General features: G+C 34.4%; 2 protein-coding genes and 1 long non-coding RNA gene across 3 annotated transcripts; 2 read left to right on the top strand and 1 right to left on the bottom strand.

Annotated features, from left to right (window-relative positions):
• Nucleotides 1–4,149: 4,149 nt before the first annotated feature.
• LOC131631280 (uncharacterized) lies at nucleotides 4,150–4,626 on the bottom strand. Its single transcript, XM_058902075.1, has one exon. It carries the CDS (start codon nucleotides 4,624–4,626, stop codon nucleotides 4,150–4,152), a length of 477 nt encoding a protein of 158 aa, XP_058758058.1.
• An 8,481-nt stretch (nucleotides 4,627–13,107) lies between these two features.
• On the top strand, nucleotides 13,108–14,193 carry LOC131631268 (protein VACUOLELESS GAMETOPHYTES). Its single transcript, XM_058902062.1, has one exon. It carries the CDS (start codon nucleotides 13,279–13,281, stop codon nucleotides 14,005–14,007), a length of 729 nt encoding a protein of 242 aa, XP_058758045.1. The 5' UTR covers nucleotides 13,108–13,278; the 3' UTR covers nucleotides 14,008–14,193.
• Nucleotides 14,194–15,331: 1,138 nt separating this feature from the next.
• Nucleotides 15,332–17,464, top strand: LOC131631275 (uncharacterized). Its single transcript, XR_009292643.1, has 3 exons — nucleotides 15,332–15,689; nucleotides 15,796–15,861; nucleotides 16,913–17,464. It is a non-coding gene; the product is annotated as an uncharacterized LOC131631275 (long non-coding RNA).

The raw sequence follows: 17,464 nt of genomic DNA, 5'->3' as shown, positions 1-17,464 counted from the left end.
GATCCACCAAGGAGGAAGTTTTAGATCTATCTCTGCAACAAAGAGAAACCATTGTAACACAATTAAAAGCCAACTTACAGAAAATTAAAATTCAAATAGAAAAACAAGCTAACACTAAATGCATGGACTTTACCTTCAAGGTTGGTGATCTTGTTTTGTTGAAACTCCAACCTTATCGTCAGACCACCGTGTCCAAAAGGGTTTCTTAGAAGATATCCAAATGGTATTTCGGACCCTACAAGATCATTAAGCGTGTTGGAAGCGTTGCCTACATGTAGAGCTGTCAAAATGGGTCGAAGCCCATGGACCGGCCCATCAGGCCCGAAAATAATTAGGGTTTGGGCCTTATTTTTTGAGCCCATTTACATCCGGGCCTTTTAAAGCCCGGCCCTAAAAAGCCCTAAAAAATATGGGCCGACCCGTATGGGCCATGGGTAGCCCACCAGCCCAAAAAAATTTTTTTTTTAATATAACTTGAAATTATCCTTTCCTAATTCATAAAGGTATGCTATAAATAATTTGCTATGTATTTTAATTTTTTCTTGGTATTATAAAGGTTTAAATATCAAACAAAAGTTTATAGTTTGACTTAATTTCAAACTAAAAGGTTTCATCCTAATGTAGATAATATAGAAAAGACACCATGATGTATTCTAATTAAAAATAAGGTTGAAATGAGATTTAAAAAGTTACAAATCATATATATAACAATTTGCTATAAAATAATATCCCATCAATCTAATTATAATTGTTATAAAATTTTATAATAGTTTGTTGTTATGATTGTTATAAAATTATAATTGCATGAATATTTATATCTTAAAATTTGTTGGAACAAGTTATTTAATTATGTGTGCAAAATTAAATATAATTTCTGATGTATTTTGAATAGTTGAAATTAAGTTAATATATTGTTTTACATTTTAATTGTAACTTATATAGATTATTTAGAAATCGTAATTTTAGATATGAAAATTAATATATATATATATATATATATATATATATATATATATATATAAAAGTATTATTGCATGCAATTGTATGGTTATTAGAAAAATAAGGAGGAATTTTTATTTTTGTAAAAATAGGCCCGTTTAGGGCCGAGGCCCATTTAGGGTCGGGTAGCCCGCAGCCCAGACAGGGCCGGGCCTGGGTAGTAAAAATGGAGCCCATTTAAAAATGGGCTTTTTGGGTCCGGCCTTGAAAAGCCCGAGGTCCACATGGGCCGGCCCGTTTAGGGCCGGGTAGCCCATTTTGACAGCTCTACCTACATGCTTGATCTTCCATCGTCGTCCCGTATCCACCCAGTGGTATAAACCCTTATGTGTCACGTGAAAAAGGGACCACACGTCCAGCTATGATCTCATCCTAACCGTCCATGTGTTCCCCAACTGTAAACCACCACCTCCTTTCAAATTTCAAAAACAACTTCACCTGATTCCCTTGGAAGCAAGTACCAAGCATGTTGCACACACTACTCGAGACCAGCTCTTTGATTCCCACTCCATCTTATCTCCTTCACTCCAATTTCAACCCTACAATAAGATTCCCTTATCTTTTCAGCAATCTTAAAAAGCTACATTCCCTGCGGTCCAACCCTCAAGCACCATGCGTCCTGCTCCAGCCCCAAAGATCCATTTTCCTTTGGATCGCACTTCTGGGCCGTTCCACACTTGAACCCCTTCTTGTTTCTCTAAACTGAACCTTGGGGACAATGTTCCTCATAGGCCCTAGAGTATTGTTAGGCCTATTAGAGAGAAAAATAAAACTATTTGGCTTAAAGATTTGATCACATACTAGAGGTGTATTTAGTAAATTCTTTTTTAATTAAGTTTTGTTATTCTTCCTCCAAGAGGCTCATGGCCCAATTGTAGTGAACCCTATATATATATATATATATATATATATATATTGTAAGTGCTGATGGAATTTTGAATGAGAAAAGTTTTTCTTTATGTTTTATCTTCTTATGCAACCTAGATCTAAATTTAGCTAGTGTATTCTATCATATATTCTATAACAATTTTAAAAACACAATAAATAAAATCAACAATCTACACCCACCTCGTACTTATCATTCTTTGGAGTAGTTACGCAATCTATAATTGAATGACAAAGGACCTCCCTTAGCAGACTGTTTGAAGAAAGGATAATCACTATTGGGGGCTATTAGCTTATCAATTGGCTAACCTTCAAGTTTCACAATAAATTTGGCACACTGGTGAGGCACTATGGTCATAACCAGTAAAAAATTCATTTTCCGAGTCAAGGCTATGTTTGTGGTATGCACCTACTGCTAGAAAAAGAGTATTAGTAACATGGAGTAATCATTAACAAAGAGGTAAGGCTATCAACGACTCGATGGGCCTCCATAAATAGTGAGAATGCCACAATATGTAGCATTTCTCAATGATTTTGGATGTGTATCAGTTGATCTACATAAGAAAGTGATATGTGGCAAATTGTAGTTATTTTCGTATATAGTTTATGGTATTTATCGTCTCTTTTTCCTCCACTTGTGCGTGAATTCGCACATTCTAGTTAGATTTGTACATATTGTGTATCATTTATTTTTTTTGATTCATTTATGTATCGTTTGATAGTTTTTATGTCTTTTTGTAGGTATTCATGCATGGTTGGAGCATTGAGTAATAAAGGCCAAATGCTAAGCTTTAAGATTGCAATGTTTAACAATTTATCAAAGAATAAGGCTCAAAATAAGGATGATAAAATATTCAATTTTGTTTTTATTTAGTCATTTTTATATAGAGCATTGAATAAGCTTTTCAATGCTTCAAATTGTGCGCAAATCGGAGTTACGGTTCTCAAGTTATGGCCGAAATAATATTTCAAGTTGCAGCAGACCAGGTTTAGCGAGCTTCTGCTACCGCTAAGCGAGATCTGCTGGGCAGAATTGTATATTTAGAGTAAAAACACTTTTTTTTAGGTATGGTTTGGGAATTTTTAGGTCCAACACCATCACCTTCATTTCTTTGATTCTTGGATGCTTCTACAAGACATTTGGAGCTTACATCTTGAGGATTCAGAGTCGGATTAAGCTTCAATCGCGTTTGACACCGTGGGAGTTAATTGATTCCTCTTTTCTCTTCTCTATGTATTTTCCTCTTGTGTGATTTTGTATGTATATTTACTTTGATTCTATGTATATCTACTGATTATGGTGTTGTATAAAATCTATTGTTCAAATATTTATCTGTGATTATCCTTGATTTTTGCTTTATGCTTGAGGTTTGGGTTGCTATAGACATATACTTCTCGAATCTCTATCTAGGATGATTATCTATTCGATTCTAGACTCTAGACTCTAGAGATAGATTTAGGTCTGATGCTCACAGTGGGTATCTGTTCTTAATGGTTCTGTGTTGTTGAGTTGCACAGACATTGCCTCTGAGACAATATGATTGTTCTCTCAACTCTGCGTTAGACATAACCTTGTTGCGAGCGATATGTGATGATATTGGAGAGTGATTTGGGTTAAGTGCAACTGATCAGTAGGTTTAAGTAGTTGATAGGTGGATGTAACACAAACCTGTCGGATTTTCTTGGATTCAAAGAGGAAATTCTTTTTATGTTCATATCTTTTAATTCCCGCATTTACTTTGAACCATTCAAAACCAAGCTCAGAAACACGGAAACCGTTGAATGACATTATAACCAAATCATTCTGTGGACACAATAAATCCCGAAATATTTCTAATCTTTTGCTTGCCGTTTGAATGACATCCTTCTCCTCTCTCTCTCTCTCTATATCTATATATATATATTAAATTAATTAAAAAAGATTGAAAATTCAATTTTTAAAATTTTATGATTTTTGTTGAAATTTTAAAAAATAGGATTTTGACTAAAAGAGTTTAGAATGATTTAAATTGGTTTGTAAGATTCTATTTGGTTAGTTGAATTGTTAAAAATAAATGGTTCGGTTCATTAACCATTTAAGTGGTTCAGTTTTTTCATGGTGCAAAGCAATTCAATTAAAGTATACAATTGAGTTAACCATATTTTTGAACACCTCTAATTTAGATGACATTGGTGATAACTAGAGCACCATTTATTACATACCATGCTTTGGTTGGGAATCTAACCCATTACCTTAATATATTTCACCACGGTTGTTTGAAATAATCAATGTGATATGTAACGCGCGATATAGTTTATCACCACAATCATATGCTCATGGTGGAAAGCAGAATACTCACTACCACCCATTACCTTACCAGGACATTTACGTAGTAGTGCACAAATCACATTAAATGTCCATGTATTATTCGCCATAAGGTATCCACGCAACTTAAAAGGACACTCATATTTCCACGAACCGATATCGTCCCTTTTCAACTTTCGGATATGATTTGTGTACTTGTCACATCTTTCGCATCTTAGTGTCACAAATTCATTCCTTCTATCTAAACCATTATCTGACCTTCTGATTACAATGTCAAACCTCAATTTGGCATCCTCAGTGCAGAACCATTGAAGCATATAATAACGAAAAATAAACTTACGTTCATTTATAAATTGCTTGCCAACATCAAACTTGATTTCAACCATTTTGGCACCCGTACACACAATAGATTTGAGGACAACATTAGGGTGCACCATATCTAAAGTCAATATAACAGAAAGTTTTCAAAAAATGACCAAACTCAACTCTGAACAAATTCAGAAATACAATTTCAGATGATATTCATCACAAATTCATAAATGTATTTCCGAACGCAACATTCATTTTTTGAGACTAAATATCAAATTAATGTATGTAATGAGGAAGAAAACGCATGTACATTTTCTTAAATTCTAACTTCTGCTCCTTTTGATGTGAAAAAACACACAAATGTTGTTTTGAAATAGAAAAGTTAATTGTGTGTGGAATGAGGTTTTGGTAGGGTTTGAAGAAGAAATGATATTTTTGATCATGAGTGAAGCAAACATGCAGTGTGATGTTTTATTAAATTTTCTGCATGAAGTTTTGAGAAATACACTTTCGAAATAGTCCCTGAAATGAAAAATACATGTAAGGTAGTAATTTTTTAAATTCCTATTTGACAAATCTGGAACTACTATGCATTGGTATTTGTCATTGAGTTGTTAAATGAACAAAATCATTGAAAAGACTTGTCCAAATATACAATTCCTAATAAATTTTTTTTATATAATAATTCCTAATTAATTTTTGAAAAGATAGAAGTACGTGTCACTTAAAACTTGTTTTGGTGTGAAATCAATGCATCCGAAAAATATAAGTAGAAAAATATTTTCAGATTTCTACCTAGTATTTCGCCACTACATGAGAGAAATAATCCCCTTAATTTATTGTTAACAAGTTGTACTATAAAAAACATAAATCAATATACTTTCTCAACAGCAAAAAGTAAAAACATATACATGAGCCAGAAAAGAGAATAAATAAAACTTTCACTTTAGTTATGTTGTGCTAGTAAAATTGCCAAAGAAGATGCACAATATTAAAGTAACCAAACAAATGACTTACCCCTTGATATGGAAGATTTCTAATGTTTGTTGTTGTGTTAAACTAAAATGAAAAAAAAAAAAATTACTCCAAAAACATTAGAGAAAAAAACAATCGTCATTATTGTTCAACTGTGTTTAAATAGTATGACATTTGTTCTTCAAGTCACATTATTGAGAACAGAGGTATAGCATAAGTTCTCCACATTCAATTATTTCAGTCACTGTGAAACATCTATCACCTGATGACACCTTGCTGCCTCGTTTGATGCTTTGATGAAGTTGTGATTGGTATTGCTTTGCTAAGAAAAATCCCATGACCTCAAAAGGTTCAACTTGGCATGTACTAAAATCATTATAGAGTATATAGTATCTATCCAAAAATGAAGAATCAGTTCTTCAGGCTCCATCTTTGAGTGATCATATTGGAATTCTTGATGAAGATACAAATGGATTGGACCTTAAATCAAGGTAGAATATCTCCCTAGAATAAAAGGGGATTATGATTAGTTTTTCTCTTGTTCCTTTTATAATATCTATTTAAAATTTTATCAGTATAACTATATATATAATATAAATTATAGTTTAAATTGTTTTTATGTTATGTCACATGAGTGAGTTTCAACTTACGAAATATATTTTTTTAATAATCAAATTTAAAAAAAAATGCAAAACAAACTAATATTTAAACAAAATTATCCATCTAACCTTGTTTGGAGGTGTTTTTCATGTATGCGCCATCTCACATGGCGCCTCTTATTTTTTTAAATTTTTTCCAGTTACCTGCGAATTTCGTGTTACATGTGAATTTACCTACGAATTTTCCTGCAGATTTACCTGCGGACCAAACATTAAATATTTTCGTAAGTAAATTCGTAAATAACGCTAAATTCGCAGGTAACTGAAAAAATTTAGAAAAAAGTAGGAGGCGCCATGTGGGATGGTGCCTACGTGAAAAACACCTCAAACATGGTTAAATGAATAATTTTTTTAGTTAATTAATTAATCCTCAAATGTTTTTTCACTAATCAATTTGATCTATATAAACTTAATCAATCTTGACTGACTTAGTCATTATTAGTAATCAGCTATCAATAAATTGAATATTATTAATAATTTTTTAATTTTTTAATTAATTATGTGATTCAGTCAACAAAACCTTAAATGATTCTAGAAGAAGTAGTGTAATACAAAACTACTAATTATAATAAAATGGAATTTATTCCCTTGTTTTTTCCCCTCTGTTACACCTTACAAGACTTTCATCACGGGGGGAGGATAAGGCATGCGATTCTCTATCTTCCTCCAAATAGACATGTATATCCTGAGCTTTTTTCATTCTTTGCGTTGTTTAAAAACATCTCTTCAAATAAAATACCGAATATATATGTACCACATCATTCAGACACTAAAATAATGTCAACTACAATTCATTTCAACTATGAAGATGCTAAACATTATTAGTCAAATCATGTGTCCATGTATTATGAAATTCTTACATGTTTTGTGCCACTCGCAAACGTCACACGACGTAATGTTGAATAACAAGTATTGCGCGGCATAAGTGAGATTTCATCCAAGTTGAAAATATGAGATTTCGGCCTTCGATACATTTTCTATCGTCGGATATGACTGAATAGTCACCCGCGTAAGATGTTGAATCTCATGGAGATAGTTTTAACTGTTCATCTTACATAAAGAACAATGTGCGTCATTTCAGATATTTTATCATTCATATAAAGAAACTACTTTCTCGCTCACTCATTAAATTGAGCGTTGAAGCGTTAATATTGCAAGCTCATTCCCGCTCCATTGTGGTGTAAGTTCACTCCACTACATCGGAGCTCAAACCCGTTGGATCTACATCAATCTCTGGTTACAATACAAAAACAAACTTGTTTGTGTGAATTGACATTTGATTCTCGTGAAATTCCATGAAGAGCCACAGTCTCTACACCACAATCTCAAATCACCAATCTTGTCCTTTTTAGAGCACCGATCTTTGGCTCACAAAGGTCACTGATCAAATCCCCACTAACATGGTAGCATCGAATGCTACTCATTAAATTGTCGCGTGCAACGCCATCGTCGCACGAGCTATCTTAACTTACATTCATCATCCATTAAGGGAGGCTTCATTTCTTCCATCGACTGAAAAATCATACGGTCTTAGTTACTCCTTTTACAGTTCCAACATCGCAGAATGTGTCACCTTCAACAAACGACAAAGAGCCTTTCAAGCTCTTCCAACCTCCTCTACAACCATTCCAAGGTCAAACTTCAAAGCAACATTTGTTGCAACATGTAATTCTTAGACATGAAAGGCTCTACAGTCTCCAACAATTGCAAACTAGTTTAGGTGCGCAAGGGTCGAACGATCTTTTGAACAACACCTATAACCTAGTACAACAACAAAATTTGCACTTCCGCACCAAAAAGGTCTTTCAGATTGAAGAAAACTTGCAGTTTAGTTCTCTTGGGGGAAATTTCATACTCAAGACCATTTCGAAGTAGACATGCGAACGAGAATGTATCCTCTTCGACATTGTTTCACCATACAAGGAGGCCTCAAGATCTCCAAACCTCAATTAGCATTGAGGACACCAACTATGCCTCATGGTTTTGAGAGAAAAGACACGATTCACTCACCACTAGGTGATCGTCGTTGTCATCAATCATCATCGCGCCACTTCCAAAGGCAAGATTGAGATGGCACTAAAGCACCAATCCGTAGCCAAAGTTGCAACCCAATCTCAATATGAATCCTCGACTGCCTGATCTCTAAATCTCTTGAAAAACATAGAAGCTGGAAAGTAATGATGAAACGGGGGATCCAAATGACCACATTGAGGATATAAATACCATGTTAGGCTATTATCATGCCCAGGGAGCCACAAATGCAAGTTGTTCGTTTTGACCCTCAAGGGAACCGCAATGAATTGGTTATAGGCTCTCCCGGACGGAAGCATGAGTTCTTGGGAAGAGTTATATGACTCTTTCAATGCTCAATTCATAGTGTGAAATCAAAAAACCCAGCACAATAGGAGTCCTCCGTGGAATCCGGATGAAAAATAAGGAAACCCTACAGGAAATATATTGATTGATTCAGAAAGGTAGTAGTAGAAGTAGGGGTGGATAACGGTTTTAAAAATTGAATATTCAATAAAGGGGTTGATGCGAGACTTTATTCTTCAAAAGAAGTTATTTCTGGAGGGATGTATTAGGTTGAAAGACATTTTGTATAAGGTACAAATCTATACTAACTATGAAGAAGAGCCCATAGTCGAAGAAGGAGAGAGAAACAGGCAGAGGCAGATATGGTCAAACGAATGAAAAAGATTTAAACCATCGTCAAGAGGACAAACACCGAGGACCCCTGGGTCAGTTTATCATCTTGCACTCATTTGAAAATATCAAGTGAGAAAATTTGGCAATAATATGCGAACACCTACTTTAAAGAAGTAATGATCAAGAACCCATAACCGGTTAAGGAATTATCTAGGACAGATAAATCAAAGTTTTTAGTTTTCACAAAAGTCACGACCATAACACTAAAAAATTCATCCACCTGAAAGATGTGATTCAGAAGATAATAAAAAAGGAGAATTATGCGATACGCCCAATAGGGCGGCTAGAAGAAAGATCAAGGAGAAAGGAAAGACAACAAGAAAAATGATTTCCCTTCTGGGAAAAGGCGTCCCCAAAGAAAACTATATAGAATATCAGCAGGGCTAAAGGAAAGAAGGAAAACAAAGACCAAAAAGAAGATTGTAAATGAAAGTGTCAATACATTACATCCATCACCGGGAAAGTGAGATTTGAAGGGAAACCACAAGCCTACTAAAAAGTAGAATTATTGAGCTGGTGGCACATAACAAAGAGGAAGGAGTAAGCTCATAAGGGAAATCAGAGAGGCCTATTCTTGGATTATGAGAAAGTGAAAAACTAGGTAGAATCTAAAATGAAAATTTCCCATTTGGTCAAAACAACAAGAATTTCTAGTTTTTATGTGTTTAGAATCCTCACCTATGGAGAAAGTTCTTGTGACATCATGTATGCAGAAATTTTTGAAAATTAGAGCTAAAAAGAGATAGAAGTTGTGGCCATATAAGAGAGCCGACCTACAAGATTCAAATGGTACAGTCACTTGTCCCTAAGCGTACATTGAGTTAATAGTCACCCTAGGGGAAAGGAAGGACACAAGGTAGGTTGACCTATAGTTCTTGGTGTTTTCTTGCAAAATACAATTGCATCTTGGATAGACCCTTCGTGACAATGTTGGATGTGGTGGCCTCTCTAGTCCACTTGACAAAGAAGTAACATGATTTTCATTATGATTCGACGACTACTTATGTTGACTTGTGAGTTACACAAAGGAAACATAAGGCTTTTCAAGGCTACCAAAATAGGAAATGATTGGAGTCAATGTAACCTCACTCACTAAACAATTGAAAGAAGTGGAGATCAATCCGTCAAAGGAAGATACAAGAATGTATGACGTGGATCATGTTCATTTGATAGGTACAAAAGGAAGATATGAATGAAGGGTGAACCCGGCCATGGTGCACCACGCCAACACGCCCAAAGACCATTAAGTTGCGACCTAGTTGCTTGGTTAAGTTTTCTTTTTGTTATATACATAAAAGACATTATGCATCATAATATAGTATCGTTGTAATATATCTTTGAGCGAGATTAAATAATTTTTTACAAATGTTGTTTCTTATGATCATCAAGGATATGCATGATGCAGAGGTGTTATCATATACGCTTCCATCGTATGACAAAAGCAATTGAATTCCTGAAGTAAAACTCACACGGATAAAGACCATAAAACTAAGTGGTGATCATGAGTCACCCCCTCTTGGTATCTAGCCACTATAGAGCATATAGGTGAGCCCCTAATACGTCAACCTTGAACCATGCTCTAACTTGGGGGCAGGGAAGAGATATTGACCATTGGCCGAGCATGGTCCTCAAAGACGGCCAACAAAATTTATGGGCACAAACTCAAATGTTAGTGAAATCATAGAGAAAAAACTCAGAGAATTAAAGCAATACCATATTAAGTATGCGCAATTGTATGTGAACAAATAAATTAAATGTTATGGAGCAACAACTATGGAATTTATTTACAGCAAGTCTTACATCTAGTTGCTTCTTCCTGGACACAAAAAATACTACGAGGCCAACTTGTCCCTATTAAAGGTCCATTTCCCTTCCACCATCTCTTGGGCAGGACAGTCCGTCTCTCGTGAAATATGTACTGTGGGATGAAAAAATTTAACCTACTACAAGGCTTTTTAAATAAACCTACAGAAAGGAGAAACTTTCTTCCACTGAATTTGCATACTCTTTGGATAGCTTCAGTTTTTCCAAGCGCATCTCTTAAAGACCATCTTCAACTTTCTTCCAACCTTCCCGAGCCTTACTCAGAGACGCCTCTAACTTATTCATTTTCTTGTCAAAAGATCCCAATTTATGATTCATCTCAGCAAGAGTAGCCTTTATTGTGGAAAGTGGCGACCTGCCGACATTAGAGCTTTATCATTCTCCTTCAACTCTTGAAAAAGTTATTGTACCCTCTCGGCAAACAAGAGAGGGTAACCAAATTTTTGCACATTAATTAAGCCTTGATCCTACGCTGAATCATTAGAATTGTGTTGTGCTTTAAGAGGTGAAAAAGAGAGTCATGGTCGACACATTCTTCTTATACACGAATCAATACTAAATTACTTTGACGTAAGCCCAACTCACCGGGTGCAATTGCAAATGATCTATTGTTAGGATATTTAGAACACCCACCTCGAAGTCAATGAAAGGATTGCGAAAACCTATCAAAGAACATAAACATTCATGGAAAAGGATGACGCACCATCATATTTGTTGTATATCCTCTTATTTCCTTCTAGAGGAAACACCCCCGGTCTAAGGAAGGACCCACCTCAGTGAAGGCGTGATCTAGACCAGTCTTGCAAGGGAAGATGGGGACACTATTCAACATCTCTTGATCAAACCAAGCTACCGATTTGCCCATTTAAAAGTCCTGCCAAAATATAAAGATAAATGAGTGTAAGAAGAAGTACAAATCTTATACAAAATAGGCTTCACATCCGTATCAAAGTCATATTTAACAAAGAATTTCATAAAGACTAGAAACTCAACATTCTCCCAATATAGGTATCACCACCCAACATTCCATTGTTGATGGTGAATTTCTCCTTCAGAATCCCATTTCTCTAGAAACCCTAGCGGAGCAAACAGATGAAGAAGAAGAGAAAGGTTTTGGCGTGTTTCCTTAAAATAGGTGAACTTGAAATCTTATTCGTTGAACCAATAAATAGAAGAAGAGTTTAACGAAGATAAAAGAAGTTGTAAATACAGAAGAAAAGTTTTCAAGATCCACCGACAACAAAAAGGGGGTGGTAAGTTCAGGCTCCCCATATATCTCATAACAAAGGCAAATATACGACCCTCAATAATAGATATTGGGAAACTCGAACTGCACTGCCAACGAGTGGGATTTCACGCCAGATTGGTTAGAATACTCGAATAATCTAGGTTATCGGAGATAACATTGCTTCTAGAAATAGTGTAACACGTTGAGGTTCCCCCTCTAAACTTTGCTAATCACGAGGAAGAAATTTAATGCATCTATTCCCAATGTTAGTGATGCACCATCGAGGCTCTTTCACTTATTTTTGCTTTAAGTCAAACTAAAGACAAGCACAACAAACCTTATTCTTCAAGCATGAACAAGTGTTTGAGGGCAATTGTTCTGGCGTCCTTGCAAGGCCCATAACAAAAGGCTTAATAGCAAACATCACACGGAAAGGCACACGAAACAGGCGAGACTTCACCCAAATTAAGTGTATTGGATTCCTGTGTGCAACACACTTTCCACCGTCGGATCTGATCGAACGGTCACACACGCTTCTCATAGTGACAATTTTAACTATTAGTCTTACATAAAGCACAATATATGCCATTTCAAGTATTCACCCATTCACGCACTCAAACCACTTTCTCACCCATTTCACTAACTTGAGCGTTGAACTCTAACACACTTTCCCCTGTTGGATCTGATCAAACGATCACCCGCGTAAAGTGCCAGATCTCATGGAGACGACTTTAATCGTCTGTCTTATACAAAACACAAGGCATGTCATTTCAGGTATAATCTCATTTACACTCAGAAACTATTTTCTCACTCATTCACTGACTTAGGTGTTGGACTGCTAACCTTGCAAATTCACTCCCAACCCACCGTGTTAGAAGTCCACTCCACCACATCAGAACTCAAATTTGTTCGATCTACACCAATCTCTAGTTTGATTCCAGAACATTACATAATATTTTGCTTATTCTAAATGATATGCATAAACCCTCTATTTCATGTAAAAATTGAAAAGTTGAAGACAAGTTATAGTAGTCAACATGTTGGGACAAACGTATAAGTAATTGTTCATGCTATTCTCTAGTGGGGCATGATCCAATATTCCCTGTGTCTTGCTCTTTACCTTCTATTGACATGGAGATTCCCAATGACTCATTATTTACAACCATCACCACCACATCTTCATAAGGCATAATTCCTTTCCAATCTCTTCAACCACAAGCCATTTAGAATACCAAATTTGATTGCACAATATGACCTAATTACCCTTCAATTAACACAAACCCAAATCACACCCCTTTCATCCATGATCCATCCATATAAATACATAACACAGTTACCCATTAACATACCAATGCAACACAAACAAAAAGAGAAGAAACTGAACAATGAAATACACTGAGATATCCCATTTCAGCCACCCACAACACAAACTAAGATTCGAACACAACGACATCCCTTTCAAATGCGACGGCTGCAAGGAAATAGGCATTGGTTCCCGTTACAAATGCAGCATTTGCGACTACGACCTTCACACACACTGTGCAATACCTTCCACATCTCTCTACCATCCATTCTACACAAAATGCACCTTCCAATTCATGTCAGCCCCACCAGGAAACACGCCTCGTTACTGCAACGCGTGCGAGAAAGACATCAACGGGTTCGTATACCACTGCAAGTCTTGCGGCTTCGACCTCCACCCATGTTGCGCGAAGCTGCCAGCGATACTCCACGACGGGGAAACGAAACTCTACCTTTACAGGAAAGTGAGTTCGCCGTGTCACCGTTGTGGAAGAAAAGGACGAAGCTGGAGTTATAGATCGAATTGTAAGAGTTATAATTTGCATGTTGCTTGTGTGAGGGAAATGCTGGTGGAGAATTGGCAGCAATTGTATATAGGACATGGACCACATGGTAGGAAAATTGATAGAGATATTCCTAGTTTGAAGAATACAATGTATGCTGGTGCACATAGTAGAGGAAGTAAAGGGAAGAAGGTGAAAAAGTGCTGTGAGATTGCAGGGTTTGCTGTGCAGATTGTGATTTCGGCGGTTTTGGGTGATCCTACGGCACTTATTGCTGGTGTTGTTGGGGCATTTATGTCTCGGGCTTGAACTACATGTAGCGGAACAGAATCTATGTTTTGTTTAGTACCACCTCATGATGATGATATGTCTCCACGAAAAATGTAATGTATGTTTCAATATTCCAATTATATCTTTGTTTATTACTCTTTGTGTACATATTGTGTTGGTTTGGAAAACAACGACAATTCTATTGTATCAATTAATTTTTGATGTCTCATTCAATTTACCGATACAAGAGTATTACATACAAACACTGGTTTACGACTATAAACTTATCCCTATCTCTAGCAACTAAAATACTTGGATAAAATTACTTTAGATCCTTATGGTAAAGCGACGAATCTAGACAAGAGAAGGTCGAACCAAGCGCTTGAACTATTACATGGTCGACTCGGGAAGAACCAAACATATGTTTTTTTGCCCTTGCCCAAATTCTTCCTCAATTATATATATTTTTTTGAATTAGCCTATCAATTTCGATCCACATAATAAATCGACTAATCTGATTTCGTAATATAGAGGAACGACTCACTGGTCAAACCTTGTTTCCACCAAAAATCGAATTCGGGTTGTACCCGAGTTCAATTATTACTTGTATGTGGTTCGCCCATTTTTTTATTAACAATATTTATAATGATCCATGAATTAATTAAGAGTTCTGTTTACAAGTCAAATGAACGGCCAATAACTTGCAAAATGGGTACTGTTATGAAACTCAACAAACATTATTTTGGCGCTTATAATTATAATTATTTTTATTTTTTATAATTTAAAATTAAACAAACTTTATTATTATGTCCAGAAATCTAAATTTTTACCAAACACATAAGTTAAAATAATATTCAATAATATTTTCGAAAATAATAATCTTAAGAATAATATTCCAAGAAATATAACAAACACACCCTGTGCCACAATACTATTATTTTGAAATTCATTATCTACTATAATAATAAAAAATTTAATTGCCACCAAAATTAGTAATTAATCCTAATTAAAAATAACCCACTTTAATTGTCTTATCTACTAAAAATTTTAATTTATTATTTCTTATGTTCTTAATTGTTATTTTTCATTTTAAATATACTGCACTAATGTCCCTAATCCACTTTAATTATTCTTAACCTTTTCCAAATAAGGATGAGTGGAGTGTTAATGATATCGTTTGAAATATAAAGTTACTCGCTTGGAAGTGAACATTTAGCGGAAAAATTATTCATTTCAATTTTTCTTTTTACGAGTTCATTAAGGATGCTGTGTTTTTTCTCTCTTAAATATAGTTGGTTTCTAATTTTCTTTTTTGTCGGATTTTCCTGTGTCCTCTTGTAATCGGGTTAGAGAATCCATTGTTCTCCATTTTATATATAGTATCTCTTGCTTACTAAAAAAAAATTATTTATTAGGTTAAATGTATTAGGTTACGTGTATTTTCCAAGTCTTCTCAATTAAGTCGAATTTCACATTGTTGTCACTTACAAGATTGAAGGATCATTCACAATGATGAACACTTTACATATACCTTTATCTTATTTTTTTCAAAAACCTTACAAAATTTGCAATTAAAATTTGAATTTTATTTTCATTATCCATCTCTCTACAACTACTGGTAGTCCTTCTCATTCAAATCCTCTCCGCATCCCTCTTTTCATTCCAATATAACCTCTTTCAGAGCCTCCGGTCTCCGCCACTGGCGAAACCATAAACAAAAAGTGAGTGCTTCAAACATTTCTTTTCATCGATAAATCAGTTTCACCATCACCGTTACTATTGAATTTCATGTTTCTTTTTTAAAATTCATTGTTAATTGATTTAAAGGGCGAACTCAAAAATAAGCAGAGAGAAGAGATTTTGAAGAAAAAGGACGTGGAGAAAGTCAAAAAGGTAACTCTCAATTTTCATTTCTTGGTACTAGCTTTGATCAACAGATAATGCAATACTCGATTAGTGGTGAAATTTATTTTTGTTTTGTTAAATTTACTTTTGTGTGTTATTGTATAATTATGCGTGACTTTACTCTTTGTATATTGATTTTAATTTTTGAAAATTTATATTTTATATTTTGTGTAAATAATTGATACTGCTACCCTTGATTAATGGTGAAATTTATATATTTATTTTCTAAAACTTAGTTTCTATATAATTTTAGTAGAATTTTGTGTGATTTTATTTTTTTATATTGGTTTCAATTTCTACAAATTTTTGTATAAAATGTAAATGTTAATGTCTGTCTCCTCTTGAAAAACTAAGTTATGGATCTAAGGGATTAACTTCTCTTTTGTCACTAAGTTGTTTCCAAAATGTTATTTCAACTATATTGTGTTTAGGGATGTAAACAGGATAGAAAATGTTGGGAGGATATTTTTCCACTCCCCGCTCCACCTCCAAATTTTATTCTCAACTTCGTCCCCAATTTCCGCTGCAGGGAAATATTTTCTCTCATCCCCACCCTCCACAAATCCTTACGGGTATCAAATCCTAAGAATTTTTTGTATTTTTCTATCTATACTATGACACTAGTATTTCATTTTTTTTTCCTTTTTTTGAAAGAAATAATATGGTCAGAGTCAGCGAATTCACGGAGCGGAGGGTATTTTCTAAATTCCCGTTCCAAAGTGTCATCGGGGAAGTTTTTCCTCCATCCCCATCCCCGCGGGAAAAAATCTTCAACTTCGATACTCTGAACAGATAATTTCTACAAAGATCTCCATTAACAAATTCAAATTGACATCCCTAATTGTGCTTGATGAATTTTTTTTTTTGTTGTTTCTTTGATTTTATAAACCAATATTTCTTGTGTTTTTTATTAAATGAGTTAGAAATTTCAAATGAAACAAAAGGGTTGTAAACTTGATTGTAAGAGATTTGATTGTAGTTTTTTTTCTTTCTCTCAATTGATATGATTAATAATTTGGTTTTAATGCATATATAACAGTGGCAGAATGCAATGGAAACAAATTGGCGAAAATGATTGAGACAGAGAGATATGCAATATGAAATATAATGGGTGTTTTTTTTTCTTATTCGTTGAATTTTGTTTTATTTGAATGGAATCAAGTCATAATTAATTTTTTTCATAAAGAAATCATACTAAATTGTACTCCCTCCGTTTTTTATTATAAGTCGTTTTAGACTTTTCACACAGATTAAGAAAAATAATAATTGTTGTATGAAAATGAGAAATTATGAAGGTTTTTACAAAATTATCCTTCATTAATGACATGTAAAAAATAAATTTATATAATTGAAAGGAGAGAAAATAATAAATATTTAAGGATATAATAGGAAAAATAGCATTAATTATTCATTGGAATTGTAAAGAGACTTATATTAAAATACAATTTTTTTTCCAAAACGACTTATAATAAAAAACGGATGGAGTAATCTTAAAAAAGAAAATATATTGTATATGATATTTAGGAAAGATCTTATAATTTTGGGAGGAGGTCTGTCTAGCAGAATTTTTTAGCATTGTCAATGTTGAATA

This window comes from Vicia villosa, unplaced genomic scaffold (genome assembly GCF_029867415.1).
Source record: "Vicia villosa cultivar HV-30 ecotype Madison, WI unplaced genomic scaffold, Vvil1.0 ctg.000799F_1_1, whole genome shotgun sequence".
Classification (NCBI taxonomy): Eukaryota; Viridiplantae; Streptophyta; class Magnoliopsida; order Fabales; family Fabaceae; genus Vicia; species Vicia villosa.
The sequence above is the reverse complement of the archived record's forward strand: the minus strand, read 5'-3'. Positions and strand labels throughout refer to the sequence as shown.